Source organism: Rhodotorula paludigena, assembly GCF_050403205.1.
Source record: "Rhodotorula paludigena JCM10292 DNA, Rt_paludigena_JCM10292v1_ctg49, whole genome shotgun sequence".
In the NCBI taxonomy this organism is placed as follows: Eukaryota; Fungi; Basidiomycota; class Microbotryomycetes; order Sporidiobolales; family Sporidiobolaceae; genus Rhodotorula; species Rhodotorula paludigena.
The window spans coordinates 70,159-83,843 of NW_027481409.1; the positions used below are offsets into that span (position 1 = coordinate 70,159).

Sequence of the window (13,685 nt, forward strand, 5' to 3'; positions counted from 1 at the left end):
CTTCTGCCGTTTGCGAGCGGTGCATTGCCAAGTGACCTATGTCTACGCTTCCTGGCGGCAGTCGCAGGGGCTCAAAAGAATCGCTTGTCGTCGCTGGGCGCAAAGACGAGGAGGAGAGAAAGTCGAAAGCGGTCGGGCGAGGGGCCGTAGCTCGAGGGTTCGCTTCCCCTCAACGAGCCTGAAGAGCGAGAGAAGAGCAGGTGCTCCCCAAACATTGCTGTCGGACGGAAGCGAGCGAGTTGCGCGTGCACGTTGATGAGGGCGCAACCCTTCGGTTGCCGCCCCCCTGACCCGCTCTGGCTCAAAGTGTACCCGTGCTGCACCTCCCATGGCGCTGCTGCGGTATCTGGGCATTTTCGCAGTGCGCACCTCCCGCACAGAGCAAGACCCGCTCGCTGACCTCTCCATCCTCCTCAGATCCTCGTGGGCGTCCTGATCCGCACGACGACGGTCGGGCAGAACCTTGCGACGTACCTGCGCCCGCCTGAGCTGCCCGCGCACTACGCTCGCCTTCCTCACCTCGCCGGAGGAGCCGAGGCGAGCCTCGAGGACGTGACGGTGCACTCGAGCGCGAGGTTCTCGCCCGCCGAGCGCCTCGCCTATTGCGAGGATGCGACGCACTTTACCGCCGCGGACGGCCGCGAGCTCGCGCTGCTCTCGTGCGACCCGAACCGCAAAGAGTGGAATACGGTCATGGGCCCGCTCAAGGACGCCCGCGCCGGGAACGGCGCAGTCTGGGTGCTGGATCCGCTTGTAGCAACAAGTGACGGGAGCGCGGGCCTCGTCAAGGTCGAGCTCGAGTGGGAGGCCTTGCAGCGCGGCGAGGTCCAGTTCCATCCGCTCGGCGTCGAGACGGTGCGCAGCGACGGCGGTGACGACCGTCTCTTTGCGGTCAACCACGGCGAGCAGCACTCGACTGTCGAGGTCTTCTCGCTGGGGGGGTGCCGCAAGGACGACAGCCATCTGGCGTACTGCGCGAAACACCTCGCGACACTCTCGCACCCTTCTCTCGTCGCCCCCAACTCGATCGCGCCCGTCTCGCCCTACGCCTTCTTCGTGACACAAGATCACCGCTTCACGCGTCGCACACGCTCGCTGCTCGGGCCCGTGACCAACATGGTCGAGACGATCTTCGGTCTCCCCCTTGCGCGGGTCGACTACGTCGAGTTCTCCCTCCCGGCTTCTCCTGCTCAGCCGGTAATCCACATCGAGCCCGTGGCGACCTCGATCCCGTTCGCGAACGGTGTCGCGCTCTCCGCCGCTCACGACAAGCTCGTCGTCGCGTCGACTACCCGGCGCGAGCTGCGCTTCTACGACCTGACGTGGTCGTCGCATGATGCGCACGACGTCCGTCATCCCACGGCGCAGCTCACGCGCGTCGTCCCGCTTCCGTTCTTTGTCGACAACGTCTCGATCATCCCTCGCGCTCCGTCCTCCTCCTCCTCCTCCTCCTCTGCCGCCTCCTCAACCCCCTCGACCCTCACAGTCCTCGCCGCAGGGCACCCCTCGTACCCCGCGCTCCTCGCCACCGCGCACCAGAAGGACTGGTCCTTCCGCCTCCCCGGCGGGTTCAACCGCTGGGCCGAGCTCTTCTCGCCGCCCGGCGCGGACAAACTCGAGCCGTGGCACGTCACGTTCCGCCATAGTGAGCAGCGCGGGATGAGTTGGGCCGTTGCGGTGACGGACCCGATGCCGCTCGACGAGGGCGGCGCGGGAGAAGGGGAGGAGACGGGCGGGCAGGAGTGGGAGACGGTGTTCCAGTCGAACGGACGGATTGCTGAAGGCGGTTTTGGCGGCAGTACGACGGCTGTTGCAGGGTGGAGCGAGGGAAGGGCATGGATGGTCGTGCCCGGACTGTACGAGGAAGGCGTCAAGGTAGTGAGGGAGCGGGCGTAAGTTGTAACAGCTGGAAGGCAGCAGCAGTGCCCTGTAGACTAGTGCAATCTCCCGTTAGTGCACGCGCTCCGCTTCACGTAGGACAGAACAGGATGTGAATGCATGGGATGACAGAGCCATAGGGACGAGGAACAATGGTGCTACACGGTCCCGCCACTCTCGCCACTCCTACTGCATCCCGGTCCTCCTCGTCGCGACCCCCCGCCTCGTCCTGGTGCCGACCGGATCCTGAAACTGCGTCTGCTGGTGCTGCTGCGCGGAATCGCCTCCTCCAGCTGCGAGCGCCTGTCGAATCTGCTCTCTCGCCGCCGCTTCGTGCAAGTTGTCGTACACGACGTACATGCTTTCGTCGTCCTGTGTCGCCTGCGACGGCTCGAGCGGGTAGGCTTGCCCGGGAATCCGCGCGCGTGAGGTCGTCGTCGAGCCGTCGACGGGGTGCGGCGGGCCGTCGACGGGGGAAGGGTGCTTCGAGGTCGTGAGACTGATCGTGCCCGAGCTCTGCAGACACGATGATGAGCTGGCTGGACCTCAGGAAAAAGGCAGGAAATCGGAGATGCACCTTTCCCCGTGAGAGCGCAGTCCTGCTCCTTGTCCGCCCCTGCTTCTCCAGTGGCTGCCCCTGCGCCGCCTCGTTCAGCTGAGCCAGCAGCAGCGACGTCTGCTCCCGCAGCATGTTCCTGTTCGGGTCTTCCGGAGGAGGCGAGAGCTGGCGTTCCGAGTGCAGGAGAGGCAGGTCGAGCGCATCGGACGAGGGGTCGGGCTGCGAGGAGGCTTTCTGCACGGCGACAACGGGCGGAGCAGGAGGAGAAGAGCTGGTGGCTGCGGGTGCTGCCGATCCCGCGACGGGAGACAGCTTGACGTGCGGACGGATGTCGCTCGTATCGGCGACTTCGGTCGCTGTCGTGTCGGACCGTCGTCGGCGCCGCAGCGCGGTAGGCGATTCAGGCGATGGCGACGTCCGGCATGAAAACTCGGCCTCCGCGTCCGCCGCTCGCGCTGGAGGCGAGAAACGTGGCGAACCAAGGGAAAGCTTCGAAGGCGAGCGGGGCAGGGCGCCATCCCGCGAGTTGTCGCGCGACATGGGCGAGCCGCGTGGGGAGGAGGCGATGTGCATGCTCATCCCGGTATCGAATAGCTGGCCGCCTTTGCGCGCATGGAAGGTGTGCGGGAAGTCGGCCTCCGAGACGCGAGACTTCGTGCGTCCGCACTGTGACAGGAGGAGTGAGCTGCTGCTGAGAATAATCGTACAAGAAAACTTGGAACGGACCTCCTCGATCCATCGCGGATGGACGATGTGCGCTCCGTTCGCCTTGGCCGACTTGAACTCCCTGTACGGCTCATTGGCCTTCGAGCCGGCGAAAATGAGGTGGGTGACGGCGTCGCTGTACTGGCGAGCGGCGGTGCCACCAAGGTCTTGAATGATCGATGCGAGGTGTAGACGGTCAACCTGTGCGATGAAGCAGGTAAATGAGTCAGTCTGGCCCGAGCGGAAGCAACACGCGAGCGAAGTACGCACATCAAGCTTGGTCGAGAAGAATACCACACAGTCGCCGAGCGGGTACTGGGACTCGTCATCCTCCGCACTTTCCTCCCGGACACGCTCCTCGACCTCGTTCGTAATCTCCCTGACCTCCCTTCCCCTTCCTGCCTCGCTTTTGACTTTCGGCGTCGCAGAACGGGCGGATCCGTTCGCCTCCGCCTCCACAGCCCGACGGAAGTCGGCGAGCGACGAAATCGTGAGACCCCATTCGCGCGCCTTGGCAACCTTGGGGAAGTCGACCGGGTTCAGGTCTTCGGGCGCGAGGTGCGGTGCATCGTCGAGTGCGCACACGACAAGGTGCGTCGTGCTGCGATCCATGTATGGCGAGTAGGTCGCGCCAATGGCAGTGCAGAAGCGCTTGATGTGGTGCACGATAGGCTCGTCCACCGGCCCGAAGCCAGAGAAATGCGCAATGCACGAGGTAAAGGCTGTCGGCCCAGACACGTCAGATACTGCGCGTTCGAATGTCGACGGCTCCGCGTACCTGGTACTGGACAGGCATAGGGTATCGGGCGCTCGAGCAGCCGATCGGCAGGCGGGACGAGCGCGTCGTGAAAGATGCACAGCTCGAGCCAGCAGATGCTTGCGACGCGCGGGTCGTCTGAGTCGTTGAAGCGTGCGGGCGGTCTGTGAGGAGTGAAGGATCAATTTCTGGTCAAACAGAGCAGTGGGAGCGGCATACTCGGCGTAGTCGACCACGATCCAGTCGGCGTTCGCCAGTGCCTCGCCGTCTGGATTCACGAAGCACGCTCCGCCACGTAGCGTGATGACCTGCATCACGCCTTCGAGCGGCGGCCCTTTGAGCTCGACGAGCGCGAACCGCTGACCTGCAAAGATGGGCGAGATGGGCCCGTCGTCAGATGACGGCGCCGACGAAACTGTGTTGCCGCGCGTTGCCGGCAGCTTGTCCGTTGCTGCAGTTGGCGCGAGCGTCCTGAGCGTGTCGGGCGAGATGTGCGGTGCTGAATCGAAAAAGGCCGAGTCGTCGTGCGCCGCGCCGTCCAGCTCCTCCGCGACAGGCGAGATCCCATGCTTCTGCTGGAGCGGCCTCGTCCGATCCGCCGGATCGTGCACGAAAGAGCCCTTGCGCGAGCTGGACAGCGCTTTGATGACCGACTTGCCCTTCGTCACGTACTGCATCTCGACCTGTCCTGCGACGAGCTCGAGCGCCATCTCACGCGGCGGTTCGTCCGTCTCCTGCTCGACAGCGGCGCTCGGACGACCCTTGCCCTTACCGATAGCGGCGAGCGCTTCGTCGAGGCTTGGCAGCTCCGACATGTCGGCATCGGCGAAACGGCTCAACTCGGATCCGTCGAGCGGCAGCTGCGAGGCCGCGCCGAACGCCTCCAGCAACGCCTGCGAGTCGTCTTGCGCAGGCTGCTGCGGCTGGAGTGGCTGCACATCGGAGCCGAGGTGCTGCAATGAGGTTGAGGCACCGAGCGCGCGGCGCTTCTTCTTGAGCACCTTGCCGTGCGCGACATCGAAGGGCTGCTTCGACGGACCGGCTTCCGCCTGGCCGTCCAGCTCGTAAGGAAGAGCGTCGTAGCCCTTGAAGGCAGGTCTAGCGGTCGCGCCTGGACGTTCGAGCGGGACGAGCGACCGTGTCTGCGTCGTCGCGCGAGCGTGAGGCGTAGGAAGCTCGAAGTCCGCGAGGCGGTCCCTGCTCGAACGCAACGCCTTGCTACGCGCCGCGGGCTGGGCGACGGCGAACTCGACGTTCTCCGGCGGCTCCTGCGGTGAGAGCTCGGGATTCCACGCCGATGTACGCTCGGCACGAACGCCGCCGTACTTGATGGCTTCGCGCGCCCAGCCCTCCCAGACGACGGCGAAATTCGGGTGAAGCAGGTTCCTGTGTTTTCGCGCGTGGAGAAGCTTGTCGCTGCTTGCGGTTTGCGAATGGGGCGAGGAGGGGGACGCGACGACAAGGTAGGTGACGCTGCTGTCGAGGGTGGACGACACGACAGCACCATTGTCACTCAGTAGCTGCTTGAAAGCATCCTTGTATTCGCCTGTAAGTGCAGCAGGATTAGCATGAGCTCCAACGCAAAATGACGACAATCCCACCTCTTGCGAAGCCGGTCAGCGAGACAACGCAGCCCGCCAGCGGAGGCATAACGTGTCGCAGCTCGAGCTGCGCGAGGCAAAGGGTCAGCACCGAACTGGAAGATTGGGACGTTCCGCGGAAGGCTCACTTCGCGAAAGTCGACTTGTTCCCCGCTCATCCACGCCTCGCGGACTGCCCTCAGCCAGGACGGCCTCATGACGTGCATGCGCCTCTGCAGAGCGACCTGGAAACGCACCCGAAGTGTCAGCAGGTCTCGAAGAGAGCTGAACGGGAGTCGGGACAGCCGCGCACATCGTACTTCTTGCCGCCTGGCTGCGCGACGACGAGATGCGTCGTGTCCGTCTGCAGTCCGCCGTGCCGCTCTGCGCCGTACTTGACTGCCAGGGTGAGAAGCTCCTCCTTCTCGCCGTCGCATCCGCTGACCGAAACTCGGAGACCTTCGAGCGGCTGGTCCTCTGGCTGCAGGGCCTCGCGATAGCCGAACGCGGGCTCGGCGTCGTCTTCTGCGCCCTCGTCGTCGTTCGCGTCCTCGGCGAGCTGGTGCTGCTTTGCGAGGTCGGCGGGGTCGCGTGCGGGTGCGGGGCGGAGCTTGCCCTTGATCTGGTGCTTGCCGTTGACCTGCCGCGGGCCCTTCTTGCCCCCTCGGAGCTTGAACTGCGACGGGTGCGGCATCCCGGGCGCAGAGAGCAGCGAGAGGAGCGGGGAGAGCGAGACGAGGTCGCGCAGCGTCGCGTCGCCCGAAGTCAATTCCGCGTTGGTGCACCTGGACTTGCTGCCAAACGCTCTGTAGATGTTTTCTGTGCAAACTACGACGCGTGCCGAGCGGACGCCGCAAGGGGGAACGTCACGAACCTCTTTCACGCGGAACGATGGCTACAAGCGACTCGTAGCTGTTGCCACTCAACCTACACCAATCACGCCCTATGAGATACAACAGAGAAGAGACAACGGGCTCAGAAGGTACCGCAAATGCCAAGCCGGTCGAGGTACTCGTCTGCGATCGGTTCTGCCGAGTCGAGCGCGATGTCTACAGAAAGACGAAGCACGTCAGCTTCTGGCTGAACGGGTACATGTATGAGTGCGACTTGTGCACAGGAAAGAGTGCAATTCGAGCAGGTAAGAGACATCGCACGTACAATGGATGCCGTCCGCATTTCGCTGGTCGATAGCTCCTGGCGCCGTGTACCCCTCGATGTCGATCACGGTAAACCCGTTGCGCTCGGCGACCGCGCGCAAGCGGTTGTTCCAGTACGTGATGCGCGGCCCCGTGCGCGAGTCGTGCCACAGGTGGTGCTGCGCCTGCGCTGGGAGGTTGAGGTAGATGAGAGTCGGAAGCTTGGTGGTGCTCTTGTCGGCGGCGTTGGCGGCAGCCGCAAGGCGCTGCAAGTCCGATGCGCCGTCGGAGCGATCGAGCGGGGGGAATCCGTGGCACTTGCGCGCCATGTCGGCGATATTGCCGAGCTTGAGGTTGAGCTCCTCGACGAGTTGCTCCGTGTACGGGTAACGCCACGCTCCCTGGTGCGTGCCCTGCGGAAAGCGTCATGTGAGCGATGATCCATTGGGCCAAAGCAGGGCAAAATAGACGGACGACGCTGGTTGCGATCGAATCGTACTGGCCGTGCTCTTCGCAGGTGAACACGGTGTCGAGGAACGGGTCCCAGTGGTAGTCCTGTAGCTCGCCGAGAGCTCAGTCATTGCGAAAGAAGTGCAGGGTGGAGCGGAGACGCACAATGGACAGTCCGCCGCGGGAGTACGCCTTTTCGTCCATCTTGACGCTGTCGATCGCGATTGATCCGTCCCCGTCAAAGCGGTTCGTGACGATGTCGTACAGCGCCCTCGAGTGGCTGTCGCCGACGAGGAACGCCTTGTGCGGCTTCTCCCAGCACGTCTCGTGGCGGTTCGAGAACCGCACCCCGTCGTGCCGCCACCGGCAGCCCTGCGGCACCCACTCGTACTGCCCCGACGTGGTGCGGTTGTACATCATCGAGTACGGGATCGGGTACGCCGGGTAGACGAGGTCGTACAGCGGCGAGGGGATGTATGACCCTTCGAGCGTGCCTGCGACGGCGGCGTCGTGGCACGAGGGGACGTCGGCGTGCGCTTTCTCCGCGAGCGCGAGGGGTGAAATTGGCGGTAAGACGGGCGGGACGTCGAACCCGAGTCGCGGGCCGAGGTGCGTCGGGCAGGACGCGTCGCACAGGTCGAGCTGGACGGGTTCGCGGAGGAGCGGCATTTGGAGGAGCTCGGTGATCTGGCGATAGTCCGGCTTGGGGTCGACCTCCTCGAGCGCGAGGTAGTTGCGCGTGTTGTGCGTCACGTTCATCCAGATCGGCCCGCCGTTGCTCAACCGGAAGCGGTACAAGTACTCGCAATTCCCGAGGTACTCGGTCGGCGTGTCCAGCTCGATGCGCTCGGCACCGTCGATTTGGGTCGCAAACTGGTCCGGACCGAGGTACTTCTTCGCAAAAGCGGTCGTGATGACGTCCTTGGACGGGCGCTCGTTGGCCTCGACGAATGCGCAGTGCTCCTTGTCGAGGCGCGAGATGGTGAGCTCGAAAGCATTGCAGACGGTCGTGTCGTGCACAATCGACATCGAGAACTCTGGAAGGATAGACGGGACTTCGAACGGCTTGCTCCGGTGCCGCGAGACGGTGAGCGAGTCGGGTCGCGCGACATACGGGTCGGGACAGGTGTAGACGCGTCGGATGGTTGGTCGATACTGTATGAGCAAGTCCTCAGCGACAGTGCCTCGACCACGGAGCAAGCTATCGAGCACGAACCGGCGACAGCGCGACCAGGCTGGTGAAGACGACCAAGCTCGTCAGGCTCAGCCAGAGGCCCAGCCGTACTCGACGGGCCGACGCCTGTGGATGAATGCACGAGAGAGGTGAGCGAGGTGAGCGAGTTGAGGGCGACTGTAGGAAGCGGCTGAGAACGCACCGAATTCGCCGCCGCATACCTCGCCTCGTCCGCGCTGTTTGCGCTGTCCGAGCTATCCGTCGACGTGCTGCTGACCGACCGCCAGCTCGGGCGGCGGTCGAAGTCCGGCTCCTGCTCGAGCGGGCGGTAGCCGAGATCGGCTTGAAGCGACGACATGGCGGATGGAGAGGGTTCTGTCCCGTCCTTCGAGCGGTGCAGACGAGCAAGCTGGAGAAGGAGAGGGATCTGCAGCTAGCGAGCTCACGAGTTGCGAACCAGGCAGCGCTAGCGGGAGGCCTGCAAGGCAACGCAGTGAAGAGCCTCCTCTGCCCACCGCGGGACATCGAGTGCGTTCGCGCAAACAAACGCGAAAGGAGCATTCTTGCGCTGTCGATCGCATCCGGAAGAGGAGGCACCGTCTTCAACCTGATGAGAGCATTCCGTTCGCGAGAAGACGAGGCTCCGAAAGCGAGTCGGGCAGGGTCGCTGAGAACGCGCAAGAAGAGAAGCGGGTCTGACGCGTAGGCTGGGCGCGCTGCACGATCGACGGCGCTCGCTCGCTCGCGCGCGCTCGCAAGCTTCTGCCGCCCAGAGAGCACGAGTCGCATTCGATGTTCGCGCTGGTCCGCAGCGGGAGCCGCGAGCATCAAGCATGGGAGGCGGCGGCAAGGTTGCGGCACGAGCACAGAGGCAACCGACGTTCAGAGCGCGCTTTCTCCTGTCTCGCGCCGCGTGTTCGAGTCGGGGCAAGGTGTAAAAGGATGAACTGACGATGAGGACGACAACATTCGTCTCAACCTCCAGCCAAGCTGCTGGCGCTTCTCTGTATTCCACGCACGGAAACATCAGACGAGGCAACCGAGGCGAACGATGCAAAGGAGGCGCGAGTATCCGAACGAGAAGGGGTCTACAGCAACAGAACGAAAGAAGGGCTCTTATAACGTAGAACTGGCAAACAAGAAGAGCGAGATAGATCTGACACGACGTAGAGTGTACACTGCTGGGCGCGCTGGGTCGCGCGAGGACGGAAGGCCGTTCACGAGATGATGCAGCGACAGCAGCCTGCGCTGCTCGCGTCCCGGTCCAGCTTGTCGCGTCTCGGTGCCTGAGTGGCAGCAGGTGGAGCACTCTGTGCTTGGTGCTGCGGTTGCGGCTGCGACGGGAGAGCGGAATGCGCAAGGGCTCCGCCTGTCGGAGGGTAGGTCGCGTCGGCGGAGGGCACAGAGGCGGCGCCAGGCGGGTACGACGGGGACTGCGGCGGCGATGTCGGATGTGCAGAACTGTAGGCAGCAGGAGACGGCGGCGCGGCGCTTGCCAGCGCGTCGAGCGGGCGTGAGCTGGCCCGCGGGGGAGTCGCCGTCGTGTGCTGCAGCGGGTGCTGGGTGGCTGAGTCGTCGCGCTCCTCGTCGGGTGAAGCTCCCTGCCGAACAGCCTGCGCAGGCGCCGATGAGCCATCGCCCTCAGCTGCAGCGCGCGCGCCGCCCTCGACCGCGACCGCCCTCCGTGGCAGACCCTCCCTGTCCCACTCGCTGACCAACCAGCCCTTCCCTCCCTCCTCCGCTCGTCCGCCCTCCTCTCCAATCCCCGCCGCCTCCGCCAGCTTCCTCAGCCTCTCGGCCTCGAGCCGCCTTGCGACCGCGGGCAGGACGCGGTCCTCGGGCCTGCGCGGCGCCGCGCCCTCCTCGCGCGCCGCGGCGTCGTACGCGAACGAGAGCTCGCCCTTGCTCGTGCGGTACACGAGCGGCGCGGGCGAGTCGGACCACGGCGGGAGCGCGGGCGGCTCGGAGTGGAATTCAGACTCGGCGAGCTGGACGGCGCGGAGACGGTCTGAGGAGGGCGTGCGGCGCAGGTCGGCGGGCGCGGGCGGGCGGGCGCGGGAGGAGGGAGAGGCAGTTGAGAGAGACTTGCGTCGGGGGCTGGACCGCGCTCCGACGGGGACGGAAGATGCGGGGGATGAGGTCACGCTGGCGCCCAGGCGGGAGGTGCCAGCTGGGCGGCGCGCTGTAGTGACAGAGGGCGAGGGAGTGGATGAGGGGGACTGGGTGACGGCCCGCTTGCGCGGCGTGCCCGAGGGGGATCCAGTGGTCGAGGACGGCAGGGCGCGCGGCGCGGAAGGCGTGGTGCGGGTCGGGCCCTTGCTGCCGCTCGCGCCTGACGCAGGAAAATCAAGCGTCTTGGCGCGCGCCATGGGCGTCGTCTGGGCTGCTCGTGTTGAGCTGCCCGGGGATCTCGCCCGCCGGGTCGAATCGTTGAGCGCGGAAGAAGGCGCGCCATCTCGCCTTGCGCCCGTGGAAACGCCGACCTGCAGCGTTTCCCATCCACCCGCAGAGTGCTCAACTGCATCCTCGCCCAATTCGCCCGTGTTGGCCGCGTTCTGCTGCGAAGCGACTGTCCTCTCTGGGCTTTGGCGGAGGGTGTCGGACGGGCGTTTCCTGCCCGGCGCGGATGGCGAGCGTGCGAGCGAGGCTGAGACAGGGATGGCAGAGGCAGTGCGGGGTCGCGGGTCTGCGAGGCGGGAAGAGGGAGACGAGGATGTGGGGGTCGACGGAGGGAGCGCGTTGAAGGCGGGCTGGGACCGCTTCGAGTGCAGCTGCCGCGCGACCGAGAGGCTGCGAATGGACGCGGTCGTGTGAGCGTCAAGCTGACCCGCAGAGATGCCTGCTTCGAGTGGCAGAGCGACGAGGGCAGAGTTCCGAGCGAGGCGGAGGGGACGGACCTGAGCAAGTCCTCGAGGTCGCCGGTCCAGTCCGGGTGGTCGTCGACAGGGTTGCCGTCGTCGTCGAGCTTTACGGCGAGGAGGTCGTCCGAGTCGTGCGGGCGGTGGAGACCCGCTCGAGCCGGCTGAAGGACGACTGCGGTCATGGCACCCAGTGAGGCCCTCAGAGGGCGCAGGAGCAGCGACACCCTGTTGGAAGCGAGTCTCTGAGCCGAGTGCACGCTCGCACAAGTCTCTGTGCGGCGAAGAGTGCGCGGAATGAGGACGAGCACCAGAGACGAGACGGAGGTTGGCTCACTCGACACCGCGCACTCCCGGAATGGCGGGCAAGGCAGCGGGCGAGGGAGCGCACCCGCCCCACCTCAGCATCCTCCGCATCAAGCGCAAGCGCACAGACCAGCCCACGCCCCTCGACGCCCTCGGTTCGCTCCCTCCTTGCCTCGAACGCCTCCCCACGCTCACCCGCTGGCGAGCGCAGTGATCGAGCACGCAGAACCCAGTCACAAGCGCAGGAAGAACTCCCAGCAACACCCGCCAGACCCGCAACCGGTCCCCGGACGAGGTCCGTCTCCCTCTCTCGTCTCGACACTGATGACCCGCTCACTCGCCCACACGGCCTCGCAGGCATCTTCCGCTTCGCCGAGACCGTCCCGCTCGACTCGTTCTCGACCCCGAGCAAGACCCGCAGCCTCCGCGTGCGCTCTTCGCCCGTCCTTCCTCCTCGCTTCTCCTGGCGGTTCCCTCGACCCGCAGCTTGGATGGTCCAGGACGCCGAGAAACCCGTCCATTGACGCTCTTGTCGAATGCAGGACCGCATCAACGCCTTCCTCGCGCACCCGCCCCGATCCCTGTCGCGCGCCGCTTCGTCCTCCTCCCTCCGCACCTCCGCCTTTTCCCCCTCGACCGCCTCGGCGCCTCACTCCCCGTCCACGTCGCTCGCAAACTCGCCCGTCCTCCCTCCCGGCTCTCCCGCCGGAAGCGCGCGCCGCAAGCTCCCCTCTTCCCTGCGCGCCGCGCGCGCAGCCGCATCCGCAGGCAGCAGCGACTCGCACCCGCCGTCGCCCGCCTCGCGCGAGAACACGCGCGACCGGGACCGCGCGTCGGATCTGCACGCGGACCGCTCGCGCCTGCGGTACCGCATCGTCGAGGAGCGGCGCACCGCGACGGCGGCCGCGCGCGTCGAGGCGGCCGAGCGCGCGCGCGAGGACGACGAGATCCGGAGGGGACTGAGGCCGCCGCGGGTGGTCGACTCGCGTGCGGTGGCGAGGGAGAGGGAGGAGCGCGAGAGGGAGAAGAGGGAGAGGGAGGAGGAGGGGATCAGGATCTACGAGGCGGTTGCCGAGGAGGGCGGCGAGAAGGGGGCCGAGAAGGGGAGGAGGCGCAGGGCGCCGCCGGCGGGGTGGAAAAAGTCGGAGGAGCAGGTGAGGGAGGAGAGCGCCGCGATGGACCAGTTTGGCGACATGCTCAAGGAGTACCTCTCGCGTGCGTTGCCTTCGGAGTCGCTCGCAACAGCGTACTGTCCAGTGCGTGGGAATGATGAGACCAACTTGCCGGTGCGCAGTGCAAGAGTCCATCACCCCTTCGACGGGCGCGCCCCATCCCTCAACCTTCACCTCCCCTCTCGCCGCCCCCGCGCCCGCCCCAGACCAAGACGAGCGCGACTCGTCCACCGACTCGGATGAAGATTTCGTATACGACGTCTACTACCGCGAGGTGCGCCCCGCCGGCCCGAGCGCGGGCACAGCGGCGGCGGCGATGAATAGTGAAGCGGTGGGCAAGGACGCAGGCGGAGCGGGCGGGTGGGACGTCGGCGGCTTGGACGGGCTCAAGCGGATCGGGCAGCTGTGCGTCGCGTGTCTCTTCCTCTGCCCGCTAAAGAGCAGGGCTGGGCCGTGCATCAGGACGGTGTCGACCTGACCGCTCGCAATGGCCCGGGCGAAGGGACTCACGCGTACTCGGTTCTCACGCAGCGCGGGACTGGTGGACGACGAGGACGACCCGGATCAACTTCTCATGCACGAGCAAGACGTCGACCCGTCGTCCGAGGAGGAGGACCACGCCGACCAGGACAGCAACGGTCAGTCGCCTCGCTCGTTCTTTCCCGCTCCCACGCTGACTCTGCTTGCTCGTTGGTCCGTGGATGCAGAGGAGAACGACTACCGCAACGACTACCCGGACGACGACGACCCCGACTCGGATAACCAGACGATGGGGATGGGGCACATGCGGGGGCGGAGGAACGAGTGGAGCGACGAGGACGAGAGCGACAGCGAGGACGAGGGCGGGATGAGCGATAGTGACGGGGGCTATAGCGACTGAGCCGATGCCACCCTAGTTCAGACGGAGGCGAAACGCGGAAGGCTGAAGGGTCTGGACTCGTGACGGCGCGCTTACTAGCGAGCCTCAGGGGCCTGTAAGGCCATCCTTGTCAGCAGACAAAGGATCTGCATCCCTGCAGAGCACAACTTTGGAGCGAACGCTGCACTCTGCGAAGTTGACATCGCGGGTGTCGCTCAGCTCGCTCTCGTCCCCTCCGCGGGACGCCAAGC

At 65.8% G+C, this 13,685-nt stretch overlaps 5 protein-coding genes across 5 annotated transcripts; 2 read left to right on the forward strand and 3 right to left on the reverse strand.

Moving 5' to 3' along the window:
• Window positions 1–328: 328 nt before the first annotated feature.
• JCM10292_005676 (uncharacterized protein) lies at window positions 329–1,896 on the forward strand (the record flags this gene model as incomplete). The annotated part of the gene is made up of 2 exons (XM_076651323.1): window positions 329–361; window positions 418–1,896. The coding sequence occupies 2 exons, from the start codon at window positions 329–331 to the stop codon at window positions 1,894–1,896; spliced, it is 1,512 nt and encodes a 503-aa protein (XP_076503117.1).
• Window positions 1,897–2,064: 168 nt separating this feature from the next.
• JCM10292_005677 (uncharacterized protein) lies at window positions 2,065–6,173 on the reverse strand (the record flags this gene model as incomplete). Its single annotated transcript, XM_076651324.1, has 9 exons — window positions 2,065–2,394; window positions 2,456–3,103; window positions 3,164–3,343; window positions 3,413–3,864; window positions 3,921–4,063; window positions 4,119–5,445; window positions 5,501–5,567; window positions 5,629–5,724; window positions 5,793–6,173. The coding sequence occupies 9 exons, from the start codon at window positions 6,171–6,173 to the stop codon at window positions 2,065–2,067; spliced, it is 3,624 nt and encodes a 1,207-aa protein (XP_076503118.1).
• A 281-nt stretch (window positions 6,174–6,454) lies between these two features.
• JCM10292_005678 (uncharacterized protein) lies at window positions 6,455–8,597 on the reverse strand (the record flags this gene model as incomplete). The annotated part of the gene is made up of 6 exons (XM_076651325.1): window positions 6,455–6,528; window positions 6,638–7,028; window positions 7,090–7,170; window positions 7,231–8,220; window positions 8,282–8,365; window positions 8,442–8,597. 6 exons carry the CDS (start codon window positions 8,595–8,597, stop codon window positions 6,455–6,457), a joined length of 1,776 nt encoding a protein of 591 aa, XP_076503119.1.
• Window positions 8,598–9,456: 859 nt separating this feature from the next.
• Window positions 9,457–11,282, reverse strand: JCM10292_005679 (uncharacterized protein; the record flags this gene model as incomplete). Its single annotated transcript, XM_076651326.1, has 2 exons — window positions 9,457–11,029; window positions 11,137–11,282. 2 exons carry the CDS (start codon window positions 11,280–11,282, stop codon window positions 9,457–9,459), a joined length of 1,719 nt encoding a protein of 572 aa, XP_076503120.1.
• Window positions 11,283–11,455: 173 nt separating this feature from the next.
• IWR1 (Iwr1p) lies at window positions 11,456–13,455 on the forward strand (the record flags this gene model as incomplete). Its single annotated transcript, XM_076651327.1, has 7 exons — window positions 11,456–11,558; window positions 11,615–11,698; window positions 11,761–11,831; window positions 11,946–12,618; window positions 12,698–12,980; window positions 13,107–13,213; window positions 13,283–13,455. The coding sequence occupies 7 exons, from the start codon at window positions 11,456–11,458 to the stop codon at window positions 13,453–13,455; spliced, it is 1,494 nt and encodes a 497-aa protein (XP_076503121.1).
• Between the last annotated feature and the right edge of the window lie 230 nt (window positions 13,456–13,685).